The sequence below is a fragment of the Magnolia sinica genome, chromosome 4 (genome assembly GCF_029962835.1).
Source record: "Magnolia sinica isolate HGM2019 chromosome 4, MsV1, whole genome shotgun sequence".
Lineage (NCBI taxonomy): Eukaryota > Viridiplantae > Streptophyta > Magnoliopsida > Magnoliales > Magnoliaceae > Magnolia > Magnolia sinica.
Window position 1 is genome coordinate 111,779,402 of NC_080576.1, and position 25,029 is coordinate 111,804,430.

A 25,029-nucleotide genomic window follows, 5' to 3' on the forward strand; every position below is an offset into this window, starting at 1 on the left:
GTAGCCTCAGGGAGTTTGGTCGAGTCAGATGATCCATTGGCACGGTGGACCCACGTGTAAAAAACGGACGTTGAGAAAGATTGGGTCACGGACAGCCAGATTAATGCACAAGTCTGGCCCACCTGATGAGCCTAACCTGCTTGTTGCTGGAAATGGAAAAGTATACGGTTGATGACCGCCCGATGAAGGGCTAGGATCTCACATTCGATCTGCAGGAGTTTTGATAGCGCATCCATGTTAATTTATTTTTCGGTACACGCGCAATGAGCTGTCATACGGTGCCATGCATCAGGGCATGATCGGTGTTCTGAACACTGATCTGATGGGCCAGCGTAGATAAGGGATGTCCCTTTTTCCAGATTGGAGGATACTAGCCATTCGATCATGGCCTCTTGTTTTGGCCGCTGTTTTTTATTGTATTCGTAACTGTGTATTGCCAGCCGTCAATCAAAGGGTCGGGATCTTTCAAGGTGGATAGTTTTCAGGGCAGCCACCATCTATATTGAAGCCCATCAGATCAACGGTCTGTAGAGCCCCACTAGCATAAATTGGCATATCAAGCTTTGATAAGAGCCCTATATTTGCGAAATGGCACATCACTGAACGAGTAGAAGAGATGCAATGCAATACAGACCATCCAATCGCCCTACCCCGTTGGTGAGCTGGGTATCTGGAACCTAACATTTCTACTGGTGGCCCACAAATAGACAGTTAAGAAAGAAAACACAGCGATTATTCAAATTCGACAAAAACTAAAGGTCGAATATTGGATGGCTTGGATCTCGCAATTGGAAGATCTTTGGTGCAAGGGGCGGCCAGCCACAGTGAGACCGTACCAACCATCTCATGACATCTTTGAGACCCCACAAATCTCTGAATAAAGCACGCTTGGAAACTCCCACCTTCACTGTCCAGTAAGTACACTGGATGGCCCTTCAGCTCCATCCATCTTGCCAGATCATTTTACGGCTAATCTCAGGTGGGCCGCACCACAGGAAACAGTAGTGATTGAACAGCCACAAAAGTTTTGGATCAAGATTTTATGTTTCCTTCATCCAGGTCTGTGTAACCTAATCAACAGGTTGGATGGAAAATAAACATTACAGTGGGCCCTAGGAAGTTTTTGACGGTGGGCGTTCACTCACCACTGGCATAATTCACCAGAGATTTGGATCCGCATCATTTTTGGGCACATGCACTAAAGTGATCTGGAAAAATGGATGGACGGCACTGATAAAACAAATACATTATGGTGGGTCCCACTCCATCTAATCACTAGCAGCAAGCCGGTCCACACAAGCAGCCAACACCATTGGAATCAATGGACAGAACGGGCCCGCCTAATGAGTTCTTCACGCTGGTTCTCAAGACGGGTGGTCTTCATGGCGGCGCCCACCTTTTTCCTGCATCCAATGTCCTACACGTGAGAGTTGGGGGCGCGTGCTGAGTTAGCATGTGGTGGGCTGCATCAGTCTTTCCCATTTTTCATTTCAATTCCAACGAAACAAAGATAATGTCCACTTGAAAAATATTCAAATCAGATGCATTGCACCAACCATTGGGGCGGATTATTCAAATTACAGTCAGTTCAACTGCAAAGTAAAGGATTGGGTAACAAACAAGAATTTCTAGGTCCGAGACCCCTCACCGAACGCTTAGTTTACAGGTGAGTGGCCCATTTCAATGATCCAGGCCGTTGATCTGAAGACCCCAATCAGTTCGACACCTAAAATCTCTGTCAATCTAAGAACCTAACAGTTCGATCAACAGCAGCCTATAATAAAATTGATGGTGAAGAAAACATTCACAGCAATGTTCCCCATAGATCAATAGACAAAAAGCAGGGAGAGAGTACAGCAATGGCCATATTAGATGGCGAGTAGACCAAAAAGATTAAGGGCCAGGATCTACAAATATAAAGCCATTTTTGGGCATCCCCATCCACAAGTGGTGACAAAACATGGGCCACAAAAGTTCAGATCCTAGGAATTGGTAAACTACAAGTTTCCTCACATTCGGGACCCCATAACTCCTCGGCCACGAACAGGATCAACCAAATAGAAGAGAAAAAAGGAAAAATGGGTTCTAAATTAAAATCTTTATAAAGTGTGTTTTACACACACACACACACACACACACACACACACACACACACACACAAAAAGGAGGCTCCAATAAGCTTTAAGCTATTTGACCATGCTATTCTTTTGGTTTGTAACTGGATCGGATCAGCATTTTGCCTAGTCTTGATGTGGGCCACCTGGTCATATTACGGAAAAATACCGACCATTGATTATTAGGAATTTTATAAAAGCACTGACCGATAGCAGATATAAGTAAAGAATGCAATAATACATGCAACATGACTAACATGAAAGTATAGTATAATTGTAAGCAGACATTGACTAGAATAAATTTGTACATTTTGCTGAGTCCTGATGTGGCCCACCAGGTCAGATTATTGATGAATACTAAGCATCGATGATCAGGTATTTTATAAAAAGCGCTGACCAATAGCAGTTATAATTAAAGAATGCAATAATACATGCAACATGACTCTAACATGAAAGTGAAAGAATAGTTTACTCGTGAGGCAAATTGACTGGCATGAATTTGTATTTAAAGTTTTCAAGTTTGCCAATAGCTAGGGAGGGCCGTGAGCATCAATGGAGATGAAGGCCTCTCCATTGTCTCCACCATACATGCGGTACACTTTTAGGGCAATCGGGAATGTTGATCTGATGGGCCACTGCAAGAAGTGGCTATAGTTCAAACCTCAGGGGGCTATCATCTCCTTAGTGCCCATCAAATGGAAGGTTTTAAGTAAGAAAGTTGAGCAACAGAAGACCAAAGGTCAACAGTTGACTGGAGAATATTGCACCGATTGAATGGCTTGGATTGTCAAATAACGCCACTTTTGTGCTACAGGTGGTCTGCCCACCAATGGTTCTGACTGCACTAAACGCGTGGCGCCTGTGCTATGGAGATGCTGGCAACAAGTGAGCCTCCATTTCCAATGAGGCTGGCATGCCTCCCAAGCTTCGCAGAGAAAAGTCAATCAATTTGTTCTGCCATTATAAATACCCTTTCTATGGTGGATTCTATCAAATCTAAGCAACCGGGCCCCCTTCAGCTTAAGGGTCGCCCCTGCAGCTGTTAGGCTTACGCACACAATGACTTAATTAATCATGGGAGCAGCTGTCACTGAGATCAGTCTTATTTAAAGACCACAAGATTCTCACTGCACAAGGAAAAATACCCCTACGAAATTTTAAGATCAGACACTCTTTGGCATAGATTCATCGCGGCCCACCATGGAGAGCCTTCTTCTTTCATCATTCATTGCACTGACTGCTTTCCTATCATTCACAGACGAGGCGTGGGCTTCAGTAGGTATACGAGGGCTGCAAACCTTAAAGCAAGGAGGCTCATTGTCCGTAGAAAGAGAGAATGATTTCTTGGTTTCCCTGAATGGGTCCTTCTCCAGTGGATTTTTCAAGGTTGGTATCAATGCCTACTGCTACTCCATCTGGTTCACGAACTCCGCCGAAGGAACGGTAGCTTGGATGGCCAACAGAGACCATCCTGTGAATGGGAAGCTCTCCGAACTAACCCTTCAAGGAAATGGCAATCTGGTCTTGACTGATGCAGATGGGACAACCGTTTGGGGAACCAATACATACTCGCAGACAGCGGTGGAAGCACAGCTTCTTGAAACAGGCAATCTGGTACTTAAAAATCATGTAGGAGAGATAATCTGGGAGAGTTTTGACTCTCCGATGGACACTCTCCTTCCATCACAGCTGCTCACCAAGACCAGCATGTTGGTCTCTAAGAGAAGCCAAAGCACCTATCTATCAGGCTACTATAATTTCCACTTCCGCGATGATAATGTACTCAGTCTCATCTACAACAGTCCTCAAATTTCGAGCCTGTACTGGCCAAACCCAGACCTGACAGTATTCCAAAGCAACAGGACAACTTACAACAGCTCCAGAGTAGCTGTTCTCAATGAAATGGGCCACTTCAGGTCAAGCGACAGTCTGAAATTCGATGCAACTGATTATGGAGTGGGCCCCAAACGCCGGTTAACACTAGATTATGATGGGATCTTGAGATTATACAGTCTCAATGAATCATCGGGGGATTGGACGATCTCTTGGTCACCGAATTTGGACACATGTAGAGTCCACGGGCTGTGTGGAAGAAACGGCATCTGTCATTACACGCCATCACCTGCCTGCACATGCCCGCCCGGATTTAACATGACAGACCCATCGGACTGGTCCATCGGCTGCTCATCTCGTTTCAACCAGACCTGTAATCCAGCCGAGTTGGGATTCATGCAGCTATACAACACTGATTACTATGGCTATGACTTGGCCAGTTATGGTGTTGGTATGACCTTCGAGGCATGCCGGAATACGTGTCTGAATGACTGTCAATGCACAGCTTTCGGGTATTCATTTGATGGAAAGGGCCAGTGTTTCCCAAAAGGCATTCTCTTAAACGGATATCACATGCCGAACTCTCCCAGGATCATGTATATCAAAGTTCCAAGCCAAGCAATCTTACATGGGGACTCCACAATGTCGAATATACCTCATTTGAGCTGCTCAGATAAGAATCTTGTTCTCGGAAATGAAACGAGCAGAGATGTCACGGAATATTCACATATGAAGTACCTAATTGGATTCGTGGCTGCTTTTGGCCTTGTCGAAATGGTCTCCATAGCTATGGGGTGGTGGTACATACGTCAAACGCATGGAAATGCCGAGGCGGTTGATATAGGTTACCTTGCAGTAGCCATGGGTTTCAAGCGATTCAGTTATGCAGAGCTAAAGGCAGCAACTCGGAACTTCCGAGAAGAAATTGGGAGGGGAGGCTTTGGAAAGGTTTATAAAGGGGTTTTGGACAACAATAGGATTGTGGCCGTGAAGAGATTAGAAGGTATGTTGCAAGGGGAAGCAGAGTTCTGGGCAGAGGTAAGCATCATAGGGAGGATTAACCACATGAACTTGGTGAAGATGTGGGGTTTTTGCACAGAGGAAAAGCACAAGCTGCTCGTTTACGAATACTTGGAGAAAGGTTCCTTAGATAAGATCTTGTTCTCAGATTTGGGCAGGCAATTGAAGTGGGACCAGAGGTTCAACATCGCTCTAGGGGGAGCAAAGGGTTTGTCTTATCTGCACGAAGAATGCCTCGAATGGGTTCTTCACTGTGATGTGAAGCCTCAAAACATACTCTTGGATGGACATTTCGAACCAAAAGTAGCGGATTTTGGAATGTCAAAGCTTGTTCGTAAGTGTGCCCACAACTCGAGTTTTTCAAGAGTGAGAGGTACAAGAGGGTATCTAGCTCCCGAGTGGATGATGAATCAACAGATCGATGCGAAGGTGGATGTGTATAGCTACGGGATCGTCTTACTAGAATTGGTGAGTGGAAGGAGTGTGTCAAGCATTAGACCAGATGGATGTAGAGAAAATGTGTATGGTGACTTGATTCAGTGGGTTAAGGAAGCAATAAAACGGAGAGACGGAATCATGGAAGTGGCAGATCCAAGACTGGATGGGGAGTACGATATTAAGAAGATTGAAAGACTGGTGATGGTGGCGTTGATGTGTGCGAAAGAAGACAAAGACAAGAGACCTGCCATGAGTGAGGTCGTGGAGCTTCTCCTAGGAGATGGTGGTGAGGGGTCATATTCAGCTAGAGGAGATTAATGTTTTAAACTGGTAAAGCTAGAGGACATTCATGATTGAAACTAGGTAAATCATTTATGTTTTGTAGTTTTTCTCTTTACTAGTACAAATTTGAAGTTTAAGAGGCTAAGCTATTCTGTAATTAGAAATTTCATGAACCTTCACAATTATCAATGGAAATCCTTAAATATCCTGTGAATAGTAGATCTAGAGCCTTAATTTGGATTATGTCAACAGAACTGGGATATCATGTCTTCAATGTGCAAGCAAACCTCTGCATGTGCATCTAAGGGAGATTGTGGGACAGTAGCCAGCCTTTTTTTTTTTTTTTTTACACACACACACACCCCCACACACTCATGCCGTAGTGGGCTTTCACCACCTATGGATACTCGAACCCTTGACCGGGTGTTAAAACTCCCGAGAGTCTACCACCCTAGCAAGAGCAAGGATCCAATAGCCAGCCTTTTTCTAATAATTTTTTAAACTTTTTTATCAAAAAAATTGGCCCATACCGATAACACTCCGTAGCATATCATTTTTAGGCCCCAGATGATATGGCTTACAATACCAATACTTGTAACCTTGTTGCTGATTAATTAGTGAATAGTATGCTTCATATTGTTTAACATGACTAACAAGTTCATGATTCCCCAGTCTATATGTCCAATTCCATAACTTTCATTTGCTTTCAACTAGTCCTGATATGTTCATCATGGTAGTGATGCCTTTGCAGATATTAAACACCAACACCAAACATACAACATAAGAAAAGGCCCCAACCAGGCCATTGAGCTTCAAATGTAACTTCAGAAAATTCATATCATCTACTTAGAGAACGGAAATGCAAAATCCCTATTGGAGAACTATGGTTCATAGGCATAAATGCTACAGTGAAGCAGATTCCTTCAGTCCAGAGTATTCAGAAAATAACCATAGTATTTTCCAATGAAGGGCAAGGCAGTTTCATAGGCAGAGTTTTTGCATTCATCAATAAAACAGTGTTTATGAGAAAAGAAAAATAAAAGGACATGAATCAATGGCATAATCTCCTTGTATAACCAACCATTCTAACACTGTTGTTAAGTACAATAACCATTTCAATAGTTCAAAGATTCTTTCCAAGATTTAAGTTTCTTATAGTGTATTTACATGGATTTGGTGGCCTTTTAAAGAGTTTATGCAACATAGATGCATGTGCTTAAGACGGTGGAGCTGCAAAAAAGGGAAAAGGCATTTGCTTCGCAATGCGAAATCCGTACCATGCCTTCCACTAGGAAGTTGCCCCCGGATCATTGATAACACCCAAGAAATCATCTTTTATGGTCCCGATGCAGAACTGTAAAGATGGACAAAAAATGCTAGATGAGAAATATATCACAGAAGAAGAATTCTCCAAATTTAAGGCTGTCTTAGGCCCGGCCCAAGAAAAATAATTCACGGTTTTTAGGATTTCTACTCTTGCTAGAATTTCACAATGAGAACCGATCGCCAACAGCCGGTTGCATGATGACTCACCAAGTAGCCCCATCTTCCCACCACCATTTGATGGGCCCACCATTATAATCATCAGATGCAAAAATAAAATAAAATCAGGCCAGTCAACTCATCAGGCAGGTTGCACCAATGATCTGGCTCAATGTACAATCGTGGTTCACCGTTCATCTAATAAGCGGATTGCATGATTTTCAAAAAAGGTTATCATTATTGTGGGCCCTAGCCTTGAGGGTAGGGCCAGTAGGTGATCGGTTCTCTTCCCAGAAATCAAGAAATGATACTCATGTGGATATGGAAAAGTTCTTTCTTTCCAATACAACACAAACGACTCCCACTTCGCTGTTTTTGGAAATTCTATGAAGGGCCTGTTCGGATTCATGGAAAGCATAAAAAAGAAAAGTGTGTTTATCAAGAAACCTTATTTCCAAGAAACTAAAGGAAACATTTTTTCCTTGTTTGTTTTTCAAGAAGACTTTCCCAAAAATTTAGGATTCTAACGATCGACAATTTGAAAAAGAAAGGCATGCAGCTAGCCAATATCTGTCTCTGCTGTATGGATAGCGAGGAATCCGTCGATCATCTCCTGGTTCACTGTCCGTTTATATCCCAGATTCGGGCAGATTTTTGCAACAGATTTAATGTCAGCGGGTGGGTACCGGCCTCTGCTTTCCAGTTGCTGAATTTCTGGCACGACTTTAAGCTGGGGAAAATCAGATCTCGTGTTTGGAGAATGGCTTTTATAGCAATCTGGTGGGCGGTCTGGAAGGAGAGGAACAACAGATGCTTTAACAATTCTCAGTCTTTGGCTCAAGTTGTGGGTTCCAGGGCGAAGAATTTAATTATCGAATGGGCTGCGAATGTCTCCTATCTCAATGATTTTAATTTAATATTCCTAGGCCAGTAGTCTGTTTTTTTTTTTCTCTTTTCTGCCACCCTGCAGTCGCTGTTCTTTTTTCTCTCTCTTTCAATGAATTCCGTTACTTTTAAAAAAATAAAAAATTAGGATATATATATATATATATATATATATATATATATATATATATATATATATATATAGAGAGAGAGAGAGAGAGAGAGAGAGAGAGAGAGAGAAGAAGAAGAAGAAGAAGAAGAAGAAGAATTTTAGGTAGTTACTAGCATGTGCTAGATTAGCACATGGCACAAGTGGGATGCTTGAAAATGGATAGTGGCACATGTATCATATGCAACATATGTAGGTGCTTCAAGTTGAATTGTGGTGCATGTGGTACATGTGAGGTGCTTGAAGCAGTATGGTAGCATATGGAACAAGACATACATTGGCACATTTGACATGTGGGCACTTGAAGGGCCGCTAATCCCCTGAGAAGGTAGATCAACTAAGAGCCCAAAAAAGAAAAATTACAAGTCTGAAACTTTTCAACGGAAGAAGTCCATTCCGCTATGAAATAGATCACCCTTTGCACTATACACTCAACCGAATTTGAGGTACCATTAAAACATCTTCTGTTCCTTTCTTCCCACATAGACCACCACATTGCCAAAAGGGAAATTATCCAAATTTTGGATCTCTGCTTTCCACACCTTGCACCATTCCAAGCTTGAAGGAGACTACGGGCAGATGCTGGGAAAGCCCAGGATAAATGAAATCAAGATAGGATGTGAGTGCATATCTGATAGGCGAAGGGACATTGGCACTTGAAGTTATATGGCGGCACTTGTGCACATTGACACGTGGCAAATTTGGAGCAATTGGAGATGGAAGATGACACATGTGGCACATTGGCACATGTGGAGTGCCTTGCACATGTGGGGTTCAAGAGAAGCATGGTGGTACATGTGGCACATTAGCACATGTTGGGCGCAAGAGAAGACAGATGGTGTCACATGTGGCATGTTAACAAATGTGGGACGCTTTACACATGTGGGGTGCAAGAGAAGATGGATAATGACACATATGGTACATTGGCACATGTACAATGAGTGGTGGCACATTTGGGCTTAACTCTTGAGAAATCAATTTTCCTTCCATTGTGGGAAAATGCCTTTCTTAGAGATGGAGATGAGAAAAATAATTTGTTTATTTTCCAACAAAGAAAGTTGGAAATGGTTTTTCCCACAAATTCCCACAAAGTCCCACAAAGAAAGGCTTGACAAACAATGGATGTTTCTTTTCCTTTCCTTTCCATGAATCCAAACTTAAGTGTAGAAATTCCAAAAATCACAAATTATTTTTCCTCCACTCTTGACAAGGCTGTGAGCCAAATGCAGCCTAAAGAATATTGATTGCAACATGAAAATGGAATTATCAAAATAGGAAAATAATTTCAAACATGTTAAACAATATTGTCCCACTCCAAAACTGAAATTATGACATTTCAAGTTGGAATTGAAAAGGGAAGGTGACTGCAATTTGGGGGCTACTTCCTGATTATGAATGCAAAGCTAATAACCATTTGGTCATTTTCTCACAGTTGCAAAGGGAATAGTGAACTAGCTAAACTAGGAACTGAAGTATTTTGAAGTCATTAATTATGAAATTTACCATCTTCATGAAAAAATATATCTTAAATAAATTGAAGAAGAAACTTATGTCCATAATCTTCATTATAGTTTTAGGGCCTGTTTGAACACAATTCCTCAAAAGGGGGTCCCCAGAAAAGGGGTTTCGAGCCTACTTTTGCCGAGTTGGCATTTTAGCGCCTATTTTGTCGAGCAGGAGATGAGATGGGGTTTGCAAAGTGCATACAAACGCACGACATCGATTGCCATTTGGATCAAAATGACTTTTAGGCCTCAAACACCCCTTTGGAGGGTGCATCCAAACAGGCCCTTAAAGGTTAGGGTCCCAGAAAAAGAAGTTAGTGCACGGGACTAGCAATTTGTGACAGATAAGAAACAGCCAAAAGAAAATACAATTTCTGTGGCATCGACACGTGTTCCAATTATCTTCAACCGCACTTCACTATCCTTTTGAATCTTCACCTGCAAAAAGCCCAACAAGATTAGTTTCAACATCAGCAGCTCTGAGAAAAGCAACTGCAGCTAACTACCAGTAAAATTATAAGAATAACTGCAGCTTTTGCTGAGAGAGAGCTTATGTCATAAAGCAACTCTTGCATTTAAGCGAGGCAAAAAGCTTGCAAAGCTTCTGCTTTTGTTTTTTGAAAAGTGGCTGAATATATTAAGAGGAAAAAGGAAAAACATAAGACTGGGGGCTGCACTGCCGAGGGAGCAATGCAACCAACTGCACACCTAAGAAAATCAAATGACATCCTTTTATTTTATCGACATTAACTGCGCACTCAACAACTAACATCCTAGCTCTAGAATCTACAGAATCGGCGAGTTTGAGGTCCTGTTGAAGCATCTACCATTTCTTTCTTCCCACACTGCCTACCATACAGCAAGAAGAGCCATTCTCCATAACTTTGTCCTCCTCTTCCCCAAAGAAGTACCATGCCACGCCTTTAGGAGGTTTCTTGTCGAATTAGGAGTGGACCAGGTCATCTGAAAACGAGATAATATATCTAGCCAGATACGGCAGATGAAGGGGCAATGGATGAATAAGTGATCTACTGATTCCTCATTTGACATACAACACAAGCATACATTAGTGATAATCATCCCTCTCCTTCTCAAATTGTCTACCATGAGGACTCTTCTCTTACCCACCAACCAACCGAACCCCACAATCTTTGGAGAGGCTTGTACTTCCAAACCTTATTAGTGAAGACCTCTTCTCCCTTTTCAGTTTCGATGTCTATACACCTGTAGAATGATTTAACGGAGAAAACCCTTGATTTATGATGGTTCCACACTAACTTATCTGCACCTTCCAGATTTATCTTGACATCTTGAATATGATTCATCAGGGCAACATATTCTTCTACCTTGTGATCGAGGAGATTTCTTCTACATTCCACATTCCACACTCCACACTCCACATTCCACACCACCACCACCCCACATTCCATTCAGACACCTACTCAGCCCTCCTAATAATACTTGAAAATCACCACCACCACCAGCACTGCCACCACCACCATCACTACAACCTTGTCCCAGTCATTTGGGCCAGCTCTAGGAATCCTGTTTCGCCAATCATATTTGAAACAGGCAGACCAGATGCCCTCCTGACATTGTCCCTTCTCCTTTCCAAGGGCTTGGCACCCGTTGGCTCATCTCTTCCAGGCAGAGTTTCAGGTGACATATTTGAGGTTGACTTTACAAATCCTGTTTCACTAATCATATTTGGAAAGGAAGAGCGACTGCCCACCTGACATCAACCAGTCTTTTCCACTGTCTGGACCACATCTCTGCCTAGGCAGGGTTCCAAAGTCAAGTATCTGGGCAAGTAGATCTAGTGAGAGATTTTAATACAATTACCATCCATCAGACTGCTAGCAAGGAAAATTCCTAAGAGATTCTAATATTGGATTAGGTCCTACGTGCAGATTCTTTTATGTTTAGGTTCAAGTCGTTTGCTTTCCAGAAACATTTTATGGTCATAGGGTTTCAACATGGACATATGTCAGACTGCATCAGTAATTATGGACTACTACCAAGCAAGTACAAAAAAATGACATCTCAAACTTAATTGCCCCATTTTTTTTAGCAAGCAATTTATCTGTCCTTCAATTCACCATGATATCAAAGACCCCATTGTCATAATTTTGACACGCCAGCCAAATAAGGGCCTGTCTGGACATGACTTCCACAAAAGAGCTTTTCCCGCAAAAGCAACGCTTTTTTGTCAACGCACCGATTGGTTTTCAGCGAGTGGGCTTTTTTATACCAATTTCTCCGGGTGGTTATGAAACTGATGATTTTGGATGGGTTTCCAAATGGGCAACAAAACCTGATTTTGTCTACGAATAGCCGATTTGACAGTGTCCAAAAGGGCCTAAGTGGTGAATAGTAACGAGTGCTGTCCATTATGCAAGATATAAAACCAGAATCCAATTTATAGAGATGAAATTTGTTCCAATCAAGCTAGTATAACATTGTGAACACTTTAGACGAGCAAGGAGGTCAAGAAATGAAACGTACAGATCCATCTGAAGTTGTATAGTTTGGCATGTCTCCAGATTGGAACTCCATATCATCCGGGATCAGCTACAAAACAGGGAAAAAAGAAGATAAGAGCATGCAGAAACACATAAGAAAGGCATGTATGGTTGAAAAAAGAAAATGTGGGAACCTCCACTATCTAAAGTCCTTTTGGATTGGCTGTAAGGTGTTATCTGACGAAGGTGATAAGGCAGTAGCTATACCAATGCCATAATGTTCCTACTTTCACGATTTGTATCATACACGAAGTTCTCCATATGTAAGCATCACATTAATGATACGGTATTGGACACAATAGCAAGCCATAAATATAGTCAAGCCTCACTACAGCCCATTCAAGACTGGTTAAGGATAAAAGATGGGCCCCATTCAATCCAACTGCCCACAAAAATGTCTAAGCAGGCCTGCACCAATCGCAAGTCCCTGCTGTTGGTGAACCCGTATACCAATGCCAGAATGTTCCTATTTTCACGAATTGTGTCAGACACATCTCTCCACATAAGTATTCCATTAACAATTCAGTATTGGACGCAATGGCAAGCCATAAATATACTCAAGCCTCATTACAGCCCATTCAAAATTGGTTAACAACAAAAGACGGGCCCCACTCAATCCAACTGCCCACAAACATGTCTAGGTGCGTCTGCAGCAATAGCAAGTCCCTGCTGTTGGTGAACCCATATACCAATGCCAGAATGTTCCTACTTTCACAATTTGAGTCATGTGCGTATTACTCCACAATATAGTCAAGCCTCACTACAGCTCATTCAAGATTGGTAAATGATAAATAAAAAATGGGCCCCATTTGGTCCAACTGCCCACAAAAATGTCTTAGTGGGTCTGCTTCTTATCATGGTCCACTTTCGATCAGTCATCAGTAATAAGTTTCACTAATGACAAAGACGCACTGTCAACCAGATTATCTCAACCATTGCAGCATTTTACCAGTAAATACATCTAGAGATCTACAATACAACTGCAATGAGAATAACCTCCATCGTTATGAAAATCAAATGAATTCACACATACACAGAAGCTTATATGCAATCTCACCAGAGAGAGAGAGAGAGAGAGAGAGAGAGAGTAAAAACAGTAAAAAATCATACTCACGTGATTCGAAACGAATATCTGCACAGGTCCTGCTTCAGCGAAAAAACCCATCTGCAGAATTTCCAAACATAATTACAAAACCACCATTGCGGAAACCAGCTTCCAAATAAGAACAAAGAAAATGCATCAGGTTTTCTATGGACTAAAACAGACCTTATTAACCATGGTTACAACAGCTTCCAATATCTCGCCTTTAAAAGGCCGGAAAACAACACATTGGTATTTGACAGGGAACGTCACGAACCCCGTTCCATCGCGGATCAGCCCTTTGCCGATATTATCAACGCCCGTTATCGCCACAACGAATCCATGCCGTCCACTAAAAAATCATAAAAATTGAGGGTTTGGGAATTTGGTACGAAGAATCGTCTGATCCTCAATTGGGACCCATGGTTCAGCTATAACGACAACTGATATGGCGGACTCCACATTGAGAAAGAAATACATTGACGGTCCATAGTCAGCGGAAACAGTGTCAAGGATTGAATGGCTGGGATCTTCCAAACTGGGAGTTTATAAGGGGATGGTCCATCCATGGTGGGGCCCATCATATCAGCCGTCTGGATCGCCGAACCATGGGATTCACTTGGGGATGCTCCTCGGTTCGAGGATCATGTAGGGCTCAGGGAGTGGCAATTCGGTAAAAAGGAAGACCTGCAAGTGCCCTCGACGTCTTTCATGAGCTTCGCGACGAGCTTGTCGCGGAGGCGTGGACCGAAGTGGCGAGGGTGGAGTTGCATGTTGCGCTCTAGAACGATGTGGAAGAACATCTCCTTCGATTGATGGGGAACAGATACGACTCGGCGAACGAACTCTGGGGTTATGTCGCAGAGGGAGGCAAGAGAGCGTTTGGATGCCTCGACTTTTAAAGGGAGCGGATTACGTGTTACGCGGGTTTCAACTTCGTGGGTGTTACCTTTACCGTGTGGGACTCACGTTAATGAATCTGTTTTATATCCACACCGTTCATCCATTTTTTTCATATTATTTTACGTGGTTATTCAAATGTTAAGAAGATTCAAATCTCCAGTGGACCACACAGCTCAAAAGAGTGATGAATGACCATTAACAACTGTTTATACGCTACAAAAGTTTTGAATCATGCTGATCTGGGAAGTTTTTAATGGGGCATTCAATCAATATGGTCCACCTGAGATTTGGATTGCTTAATTTTTTGGACTACTTCCTAAATGGCTTGGAAAAACAGATGGACGGCGTAGATATACAACACATCTGCAAAGTGACCCCCAATATCAAAATGATATTTGTGTTTCCCATCATCCAGGTGTATGTGACCTCGTGAACTGGTTGGATGGAAATTAACCATCACGGGGCCATATGAAGGTTTTAACGGTGGATGTCAATATGTCATTATCACTGTGGCTTCCTTCTGCGGAAACGGATTGGCTACTCCCCCTGCCACCAGCCCCGTGGCTGATGGCCGGTGCTATGTGGGCCTCACCATGATATATGTGTATCATCCATTCCGTTCATCCATTTTTACAGATCATTTTAGAGTTTTTTCCAAAAACAATATGATGGCATATAAATATCAGGTGGACCACACCACAGGAAAACAATATTGATTGGATATCCACAATTAAAATTCTCCTAAGGCCCACTGTACTGTTTATTTGACATCTAATCTGTTGATTAGGTCATACAGGCATAGATGAAGGGAAAAAACAAAAATCAGCTTGATCCAAAACTATTATGGCCCCCAAAAGGTTTTTAATGGTGGACGCTCATTCAACACTCTTTCATGTAATGTGGCCTACTTGAGATTTGGACATACCTCATTTTTGGTCTCATAACATAAAATGATCTGAAAAAATATATGGACGGAATGGATGAAATACATACATCATTGTGGGGCTCACAGACCCCCGACCATCAGCCATTGGCTGGTGGCAGGGGGAGTAGCCAGTCCGTTTCCTCCTTCTGCATGGTCAACTTAAGCTTTGTATCCATTTAGTGAAATTACTTCTTTTTTCATGATTCCAAATTGAGCCATATACAACTTATAACTCACCGGCATATGAGATTATCTGTCCAAACTGCAGATCGTTTACAATTAACAAAACTTACAGGCATCCAAATAACGCTATCCATCCATCAGGTTATAGCTCTTGTTTGAATTGTACATATAAAATATCAGCCCCCATAGCAAATATTGCTCTTAAAACTTACCTAATTATAACGTCTTACTGACTGACACTTGATTAGAGGGTTTGATGAACGGCCCATATACAAACTTATTTGTTGGCATCCCATCCCCATTGTTTCCAGAAGTGTGCCCACCTGAGAAGTGGATATGGATGATTTTATGTCCGAAGTCTTAGAATTGACTGATGGACAAAGTTGATTTTAGATATAGCACTATGGGATACTCTTATGAGTGGCTTGCAAATATACGGCTGATGGTCTATTACAACTAAGAAAGAAGGCCTTGTTGAATGGCTTGTTAAGGGTCATCTGGATGCCTGTAAAGTTATTAAGTAGGAATTTATTTACAGGTATTCAAATTACAATGGGTGTTTAGATGAGTATATCTACCTATAATTAGATTGCAAGCGGTAATTTGATTACAATTGTTAGCTATAATCTTAAACCTAAATAAAGAGATTTAAGACAATATCTATAATTTTTGAAAATTTGCAAAATAGAAAGTGTCACGCCCCGAAATTTGAGTATCCGAATAAGTCTTCGGGACCCGAATCTTAAGGTGTGAATTATAACATAATGACATTAATTACAATCCAGTTGATTTAATTAAATTCAATCAACACTGAACATCATCTAAAAGGAAATACAACCGAAATGCTTATTTAATTCAACCCTTTCTACATCGAAATTTGAACATAAACTAAACCTAATAACAAAATGATTTGAATTAAAACTAAACCTAATTAAAAAATAAAAATAAATAAAATAAAAATAAAGCTAATAGTAGAGACCCGCCTGCTCGTAATATTCCAGCTCTGCACTTGTGCATTTGTTTTAGTAGGATGAGCATAACAGCTCATTAGGGTCATTTCTTATCCAAAATTTAACATGTTCAGATAATATCAATTTTTAAAAGAAGGAATCGAAAACAGATAATGGAATTTAACAACAGAATTATAAAATGCAATACATGTGATATTTTCATGAATACTCCTAACATTTGTATTATTTCTTACAACACCGTATCCAAGTGGATGGTCACGTTGCATTAACGCCCACGCACTGGTACCTCATGGTGAGGGACCCATTTATACGTTAGCTGGTCAGACTACTGCTCCAGTTGTACTCCTGACATATGTCCACTCACACAATTGTACTCATACGCCGTACACAAAGGAGACTCCAAAGGATCTAATGAGTTCTAGGGTCTTTCACCCAAGGGACACGATTGCCCTACTTGCTGACTTTAGAGTCTCTCACCTAAGGGACACGATTGCCCTACTTGCTGATACAACCATATATATATTTTTTTTACAATTTAAATAATCAATAGATAAGCATGAATAACATGAACAATTTTAATATCAACAAAAATAAATGATTAATAATTTAATAAATTCAATTTCTACACTATAATGCAAGTTCTATATGAGGTACATAAATTTGTTAAAATATCAAGTTCTATACGAGCTCCACCCTTGAGTAATAAATCTCACATTGAGTGGCTGGGCCTACTAAAATTCATGGTTACTTTCGCATTCTCAGCTCAAATATTTTTATTTATTTATTTTATTTTTGTGGCCCACCATCAAAAGTTGGTTCGGCAATTTGGACGGTCTGATTACCATACCAACATTTCATGGTGGACGATTGAGGAGTCACCACCATATTAAAAATGGCAGTAAACTATCATGATATTGTTATTTAACAAAGAGGCAGATTGTGGAAATAAATCCATACAACAAACCGAGTAAATGGTGTATCCCAAAGTAATAATTAAAAATGCAGGTATATGATGAATATATACACTACAGAGCCGGAGGGGTCATGACCACTTGCACAAATGCAAAGCCGTTGGTTGATTTCTAGAATACATGCAGCAACTCCAATGCCCCACCATTCAATTTTTCATGGAAAATGGGAAAGCTACTCGCGCGAGTAGGATTTGAATCCTACTCGTGTGTCATGTGCCACACAAGACACGTGTGTGATATCTATTCCATTCATCTGAGAGGTCATGTTTTCTATGTTCCTATTACTTGAAAATTTAGCAGTTAAACTAAATAGGTGGACCATACTTGTAAGTTGAATAAGAAACGTTGTTAGCTTTCATTCATTCATGGTGCCTAAGAAAATGGACAGACCGTGCTCTTTTATTTATTTATTTATTTATTATATTTATCTGGGCACGTTGAAGATGTGGATTGCATGGTAGATTTCTCAGACTTACAGATGTGTGCTATGTTCCGCATATGGAGACGAGTAAGATTGTAGTCATACTCGCCTATCTCGCACTAGTAGAGTCCCATTATAATAAGAAGATCTCCAGTTCAACTGGTTGGAAACATTATGGTCCATCAAGTAAATAACTTCTAACCTTTAATATACAAGTAAAATCTAACCCATTCAATGAGTTTATTATACTATTAGGATCACTCACAAGAAAACACTTACATTCACTCATTAAATGGATAATACTATTTATCAACAGTTATAAGTTATTTTCTATTTTTGGTGGATATCCTGACTAGTATATAGGATTGATTTTTCATATAAATGTTCTTCATGTTGTTTTAAACGAATTGAGAGGGTTGGATTTTGAATGAACTTAGTATGTCATAAATCTATTGCTAGGTGGACCGTAACTTGTGGTCCAGCTTAATGGACTTGAAACATTCCCCATTAAAGTAGTTTCTCATGGTACATCTCCTGACTTTTCATGAGGAGTGTTTGATACTCTAATGGAGTACGACAATTGACATGCACACTCTGAAATTATAAATGAGGCATATGATAACACAAATATTTTTATATATAGAATTTATAAATCAAAATATAAACTTAGATAATTGGTTTATTTTATTCGGTAAATTTATTTTATTATATATATATATAATTATTTCAACATTAAATATCAGGAATATATATATATAATAAAAATAAAAATAAAATATAAATTTATAAATAAGTAGGATTTCCTACATAAAAATCAACTGATAATAATATTTCTAACAAAATTTTGGAATAATAAACATAATAATCAACTGAAAATATTAAATCTCAAGAGAAGATCACCTACCTTAAAGTTTGATGATCCGCCTCCGCTCTAATCTCCCTCTCTCTTGATCTACAGAGCTTTCTCTTTCCCTCTCTCTCTTGATCTACCCGGTTTACTCTCCTTTTATGATACGATTGAAACTTTGTTTATATCTTTCCTTTCTTTTTAATGGATATGAGGAACGAGACGGAAGAGTGGGGGATGTGAGAAGTTTCATTTCGTGGGAAGGTTCGGCGGCCATTACCGTACAAAACGAAAGGAAAGTGGAGAAAGTGGTTTAGTCGTGCGGAAGATATAACTTTCATTATTTATTTTCTTTTAATTTTTTTAAGATATAGTGGGTCCCACTAACAATAATTTAAATCTACTCCGTCCATCATCTCAGCCTGGCCAAGAGAATATATAAGGCAAAAAAATGAGGCTAATCTGAAACTCAGGTGGGCCACACGCGAATGGACGGCGGGGTTAGTTCCCACAAAAAAATAAAAAATATAATTAAAAAAATTTAGGTTGTTACATTCTATCCCCCTTAACAAAAATTTCGTCCCCGAAATTTAACATACCTATCATATGAAGAGATGAGGGTACTTCTCTCGGATTTCATCTTCTCGTTCCCACGAAGCTTCGTCCACGCCATGATGCCCCCACTGAACCTTCACGAGTGGTATCGATCTTGTTCGAAGTACTTGCTCCTTCCTGTCGAGGATGCGAATCGGTTGCTCTATGTATGAAACATCCTCACGGATTTCCAGCGGCTCCCAATCAATGATATGCGATGCATCTCTTTCGTACTTCCGAAGCATAGATACATGAAATACGTCGTGGACGCCAAAAAGTTGAGGAGGTAAGGCTAGTCTGTAGGTTACGAGGCCTACTCTTTGCAAGATCTCGAATGGTCCAATGTAACGTGGTGCCAATTTTTCTTTCTTCCCAAATCGCATAACTCCTTTCATCGGGGATACCTTAAGGAACACATGGTCTCCAATAGCGAACTCCAAGTTCTTTCGGCGATTGTCGGCGTAGCTCTTCTGGCGACTCTGAGCAGTACGTATACGTTCTTTGATGATGGAAATCTTCTCGGATGTCTCTTGCACTAGTTCCGGTCCCAACAATGTTCTTTCACCTACTTCGGTCCAACAACTTGGTGATCTGCAGGGTCTTCCGTATAAAGCTTCAAATGGTGCCATGCCAATACTGGATTGGAAACTATTGTTGTAGGCGAATTCTACTAAATAGAGGTGGTCATTTCAATTTCCCTTGAAGTCGAGAATGCAGCTGCGAAGCATGTCTTCAAGGATTTGATTTACCCGCTCCGTTTGTCCGTCAGTCTGCGGATGAAAAGCCGTGCTGTAATCTAGCGTCGTTCCCAAGGCCTTCTGAAGACTCTTCCAAAAGCGTGATGTAAACCTGGGGTCTCGATCGGATACAATGGACACAGAGATGCCGTGAAGCCTAACAATCTCCTTGATATACTGCTTGCTTAAGTCATCTAGGGACGAAGAAATACGTATAGGAAGAAAGTGTGCTGACTTTGTTAGCCGATCTACGATCACCCATATCGCATCATGATGACGGCTTGTTTTCGGTAGTCCGACAATAAAGTCCATCGATATGTGCTCCCACTTCCACTCTGTGACCTGTAACGGTTGCAAAAGTCCTGACGGCTTCTGATGTTCTGCTTTAACCTGCTGACAAGTAAGACACCTCGCAACATAGTTGACTATCTCCCTCTTCATATTACTCCACCAATATTGACGTCGAACGTCACGGTACATCTTGGTTCCTCCTGGGTGGATGGTGAATTTTGTGCGGTGCGCCTCATCTAAGATTTCTTGCCCTAATTCAGATATATCCGGAACACATAACCTCTCTTGAAATCTAACCCCACCATCAGAGCCTACTCGCCACTCTAAGTTGTCCTTTCCCGCTTCTTCCGTTACTTTCTCTTGTAGCTATGCATCATTCTTCTGCGCTTCTATTATTCGTCGCACCTAGAAAAGAAAGTTCTGAATAATTACATCCTAATATAAGAATTAAAGGGCTAATATAAATGGATAATTTAGAAATTACTAACCAGAGTAGGTTGCACCACTAAATTACTGATATAAGCCCGAGGTTCATCGATACGTAGTCTGACTTCAAAATCTTTAACTATATCAAGCATCTCCCATTCTTTAATCATTAAACTCGCCACCAGCTTGCGCGTCTTCCTGCTTAACGCGTCGGCTACAACATTCGCCTTGCCTGGATGATAGCAAATGTCGAAATGATAATCCTTCAAGAATTCCATCCATCTCCTTTGCCGCATATTTAGGTCCTTTTGATCAAAAAGATACTTTAAACTCTCGTGATCCGAGTACAGTTCAAACTGCTCACCATAAAGATAATGTCTCTAAATTTTTAAGGCAAACACTACAGCTGCAAGCTCTAAGTCGTGAGTGGGATAATTCTGCTCATGAGATTTCAACTGCTTTGATGCAAATGCTATTGCTTTACCATCTTGCATCAGCACACATCCCAACCCTTGATAAGATGCATTAGTATATACTACAAATCTTTCCCCTTCTGCTGGTAAAGAAAGTACTGGGGCTTCCGTTAATCGCTTCTTCAATTCAGAGAAAGCCTGCTCGCAACTTTCATTCCATTTAAAAGAAGTGCCCTTCTTGGTTAAGTTAGTCAATGGCCTTGCTAACTTAGAGAATCCCTCAATGAACCTTCTATAATAACCAGCTAATCCGAGAAAACTGCGCACTTCTGTCACATTGGTGGGCTGTTCCCAATTTAACACTGCTTCGACTTTCGATGGATCTACTGACACTCCTTTTTTCGATACCACGTGCCCCAAGAACTTTACTTCGTTCTTCCAAAAGTCACATTTTGAAGCTTTGGCATACAACTGATTGTCCTTTAGAGTTTGAAGAGCTATTCGAAGGTGTTCAGCATGATCTTCTTGCGTCTTGGAGTAAATTAAAATATCATCTATGAACACTATCACGAATCGGTCCAAATACGGTTTGAAGACCCTGTTCATGAGGTCCATAAATACTGCTGGAGCGTTCGTTAGTCCGAAGGGCATCACTAGAAATTCATAATGGCCGTACCGAGTCCTAAAGGCAGTTTTGGGTACATCATCATCTCTAATCCTCAACTGATGATATCCAGACCGTAGGTCTATCTTTGAAAAATATTTAGCTCCCTTCAACTGATCGAATAAATCATTTATCCTCGGCAGCGGGTACTTGTTCTTGATAGTCGCCTTATTAAGTTGACGGTAATCGATGCATAGCCTCAAAGAACCATCCTTCTTTCTTACAAATAATACCGGTGCACCCCACGGCGACGTACTAGCCCTAATGAAGCCTTGATCTTGGAGCTGCTGAAGTTGCTCTCTTAATTCTCTCAATTCAACAGGTGCCATACAGTATGGTGCTCTGGAGATTGGTGCAGTCCCAGGTACCAGATCGATTGTGAAATCTACATCTCTCTTTGGCGGTAATCCAGGGATATCTTGAAATACTTCTGGAAATTCATTAACAATCAAAATTTGTTCTACTCCTTGAGGTTCAACTTCCGAGATGGCTGACAAACTAACCGGTGCTCCCTTCCTTCGCGTCCCATGAAATTGTAACGGTGCTCGCCCATCGATATTTAATATGACCATTTTCCTAAAACAATCGATCTTTGCCCGATATAAAGATAACCAATTCATCCCCAATATAATATCGTATTCTCGCATCGGCATAACTATGAGATTAGCTGGTAAATTTACGTTCTCGATAGTGATCGGACAGGATTTACAAATCTGACTTAGGTCCACTGAATTACCAAGGGGGTTTGCTACCGTTAACCTTTTATCTAAGGGAGTAGGAGATAACTCAAGCGAGCATAAAAGGCAGTAAGAAATAAATGAATGTGATGCTCCAGAGTCAAATAACGCTCTAGCTAAGGATGAATAAATGACGATGGTACCTTCGACTACATCGCTGCTAGCTTCGATGTCAGGCTGAATAATGCCATCTGTTGGCGGTGCTGGATCCTCATATAAGAGTGCGGCATCATCATAAGTCTGGGTTGCTCCATCCTCAGACTGTGCTAGAACATCATAACTTTGAATTGGGCCCTCGTATTGTTGCGCCAAGTTTTCGTACGGCTGTACTGTGTCGTCTCCTGACTGTACTAGAGCGTAGACTCGGCCTTGAGCTTGTGGTCGTGGTGTCTGAACTCCCTGCCTTGACTGCTGGTACTGCTGAGGTTTAACCTGTGGCGGCGGTTGCTGAGGTGGTCTCTGATATACCGATGAAGGTCCTTGCTGTGGTGGCCTCGAGTATGACTGTAGCGGCCTCTGTGGATATGGCTGAGGTGGTCTCGAGGAAGGCTGTGAGGCGGAAGGATGTAGTGGAGGTCGCTGTGACATAGACGACGGCGTCTGTTGCTGGGGAGGCCTGAAAGACTGATGTGAAGATCCTAACCTTTGTGGATATTGTGTGCGCTGTGGTCTGGAACAAAAACGAGAAGTGTGGCCTTCGAGTCCACAATTATAGCAAAATCCTGAAAATCGTGGTGGAGGAAGTACTGTCGTCGGTCTGGCCATCGATATCGATGTTGTTCTCTGTCTCTTAGCTGCATCTTGTTGGGCTGGAGATATATGTGTTGCAGTTCTAGCACCACTCTTTACGTCCCTCCTCTGATCACGATTCTTCCAATATTCGTTGATGTCTTTCTCCACTGCTAAGGCACGCTCCAACACTTCGGCATAGGTCTTCTGTACGAAAGGGGCTAATCGGCTACGAATAGAGGCTCTCAGACCTTCTTCAAATTTTTGTGCCTTACGGGTTTCATCGGACACCAGAAAAGTAGCAAATCGCCATAATTTCCTTCAATAAACTCCAATCCACTATCCCAACAGTCGTATCTTCCATACTCTGGAGGGATGCTCTCCTCATGCTCTGGAAACGCTAAACCACATTAACTCTTTGATTTGAGTAGCTGAAATTTGATTTTACAACATAAATTTTGTTTTATAATATTAAGGATGGTTTAAACATCTTCATTAGAAGACTGTTCTGTGATTAACTGGGTCTTTGGTCGGATCAAGAAAGCCCCGTGGCCATTGATCAACCAATTCCATCTGTAAGGTTTATCCAAACCGTTCCCTGGATTTTGCATGACCAATGACTGAACATTTCAAACAATCTTGGCCATTCAATTAATGGTTTTATTATTCACTCTATAGACTGTTTCCCTGCGTATTTTTGTAGGCCATTGATTAGATGGATAGGAGTCATGGGACTTTCCAACTGTAACATGATCAAGTACAGTACCTCAAACTGAAAGTAGTTCGACCCAGCTGATTAGCACTTTGATTCATCTGATTCGATGAGCTGAATGGAGCAACTCCTATTCATCGAGAAACTGTGGCTAGTACAAACCAGCTCAACAATCCAGCAAGAAGACATACATGTATTTATGAGATATGCTCAGGTGCTCTCAGAGCTCCTAATTGTATTGGTTCACTTCAACAACCCAATCCATTGATCTGGACCATCTATTAAGTCGATAACACGTTTCAATAGTCCTTATTTTCAATAGTGGTCCTTTTTCCAAGCCATGGATGTGATCTTTATGATTGGCTAACAAAAATGATACTTTGGAACCATAAGCTTAATGGCCCTAACCAATAAATGTATCAAAATGTTGGTGATGGACCTATTGTGTGTAAATAATCTTGACCATCCATATTGGGGGCATTTGATCAAATGGTTAATATTTCTCAGGCCTGATGTTTATGTGGTAGAATGTGTGCTGGGCCTAATGAACGGTCGACTAGGTATCCCGATGCAACTTAGGAGAACTATAACTTATATTGGTCTAACAGCAGTGGAGCATCTCTCTCACACGCATATGGAGAGAGAGTGTGTCTATGCTGATCAGCTCAAGTAATGTGATGATCACGCGGCCCATTTTGTTGTCATGAGCACAATGAGAGAGAGTACTACAAACAGTTGACCACCGTTGAAAAGGTGACAGTGGCATGCTAATTGTACCATTAGCTCTAAGATCACATTATTGGGTTGTTGAAAGCATGTATTTGAAATGCATTGGAATATATGGGAATTGGAATCACATGGTCCTGGTGTGTTTTCAAAATTAACCAAGAGCATTGGGGCTTATTTGGATCATGGACTACCACAATCATATGGTGTAAAATTCACATCATTATTTCTTAATGTAGTGTAAAACTCACATCATTATTTCTTACTTTTAATTGGATATTGCCAACTGTCAAATCACAACAATCCTCCTTCGGAATGACATGCATTAACAGAAGAGTGTTGATGTGGCATAGTTTGCAAGCCCCACTATGATGTATGTGATATGCCCTGCTATGATGTATGTGATATATCTACACTATCCATCCATTTTGCGTGATCATTTTGTGGA

The 25,029-nt window shown here is 41.1% G+C and overlaps 2 protein-coding genes across 2 annotated transcripts; one reads left to right on the plus strand and one right to left on the minus strand.

Moving 5' to 3' along the window:
- Positions 1-2,143: 2,143 nt before the first annotated feature.
- LOC131243839 (DNA-directed RNA polymerase II subunit RPB7) lies at positions 2,144-14,206 on the minus strand. Its single transcript, XM_058243438.1, has 7 exons — positions 14,019-14,206; positions 13,518-13,683; positions 13,365-13,415; positions 12,234-12,299; positions 10,098-10,166; positions 6,965-7,041; positions 2,144-2,260 (listed from the first exon to the last, which is right to left on the minus strand). The coding sequence occupies exons 1-6, from the start codon at positions 14,132-14,134 to the stop codon at positions 6,976-6,978; spliced, it is 534 nt and encodes a 177-aa protein (XP_058099421.1). The 5' UTR covers positions 14,135-14,206; the 3' UTR covers positions 2,144-2,260; positions 6,965-6,975.
- LOC131244292 (putative receptor protein kinase ZmPK1) lies at positions 3,315-5,723 on the plus strand. The gene has a single exon (XM_058243925.1). It carries the CDS (start codon positions 3,315-3,317, stop codon positions 5,721-5,723), a length of 2,409 nt encoding a protein of 802 aa, XP_058099908.1.
- Positions 14,207-25,029: the final 10,823 nt, after the last annotated feature.

Coding starts and splice junctions, on each gene's coding strand:
- LOC131243839 (XM_058243438.1), bottom strand. CDS start 14,134: ATGTTCTTCCACATCGTTCTAGAGCGCAACATGCAACTCCACCCTCGC. Junction 13,416..13,517: donor TTGTAACCATGGTTAATAAG/GTCTGTTTTAGT, acceptor GAAATTCTGCAG/ATGGGTTTTTTCGCTGAAGC. Junction 7,042..10,097: donor GTGTCGATGCCACAGAAATT/GTATTTTCTTTT, acceptor CCATCTTTACAG/TTCTGCATCGGGACCATAAA.
- LOC131244292 (XM_058243925.1), top strand. CDS start 3,315: ATGGAGAGCCTTCTTCTTTCATCATTCATTGCACTGACTGCTTTCCTA.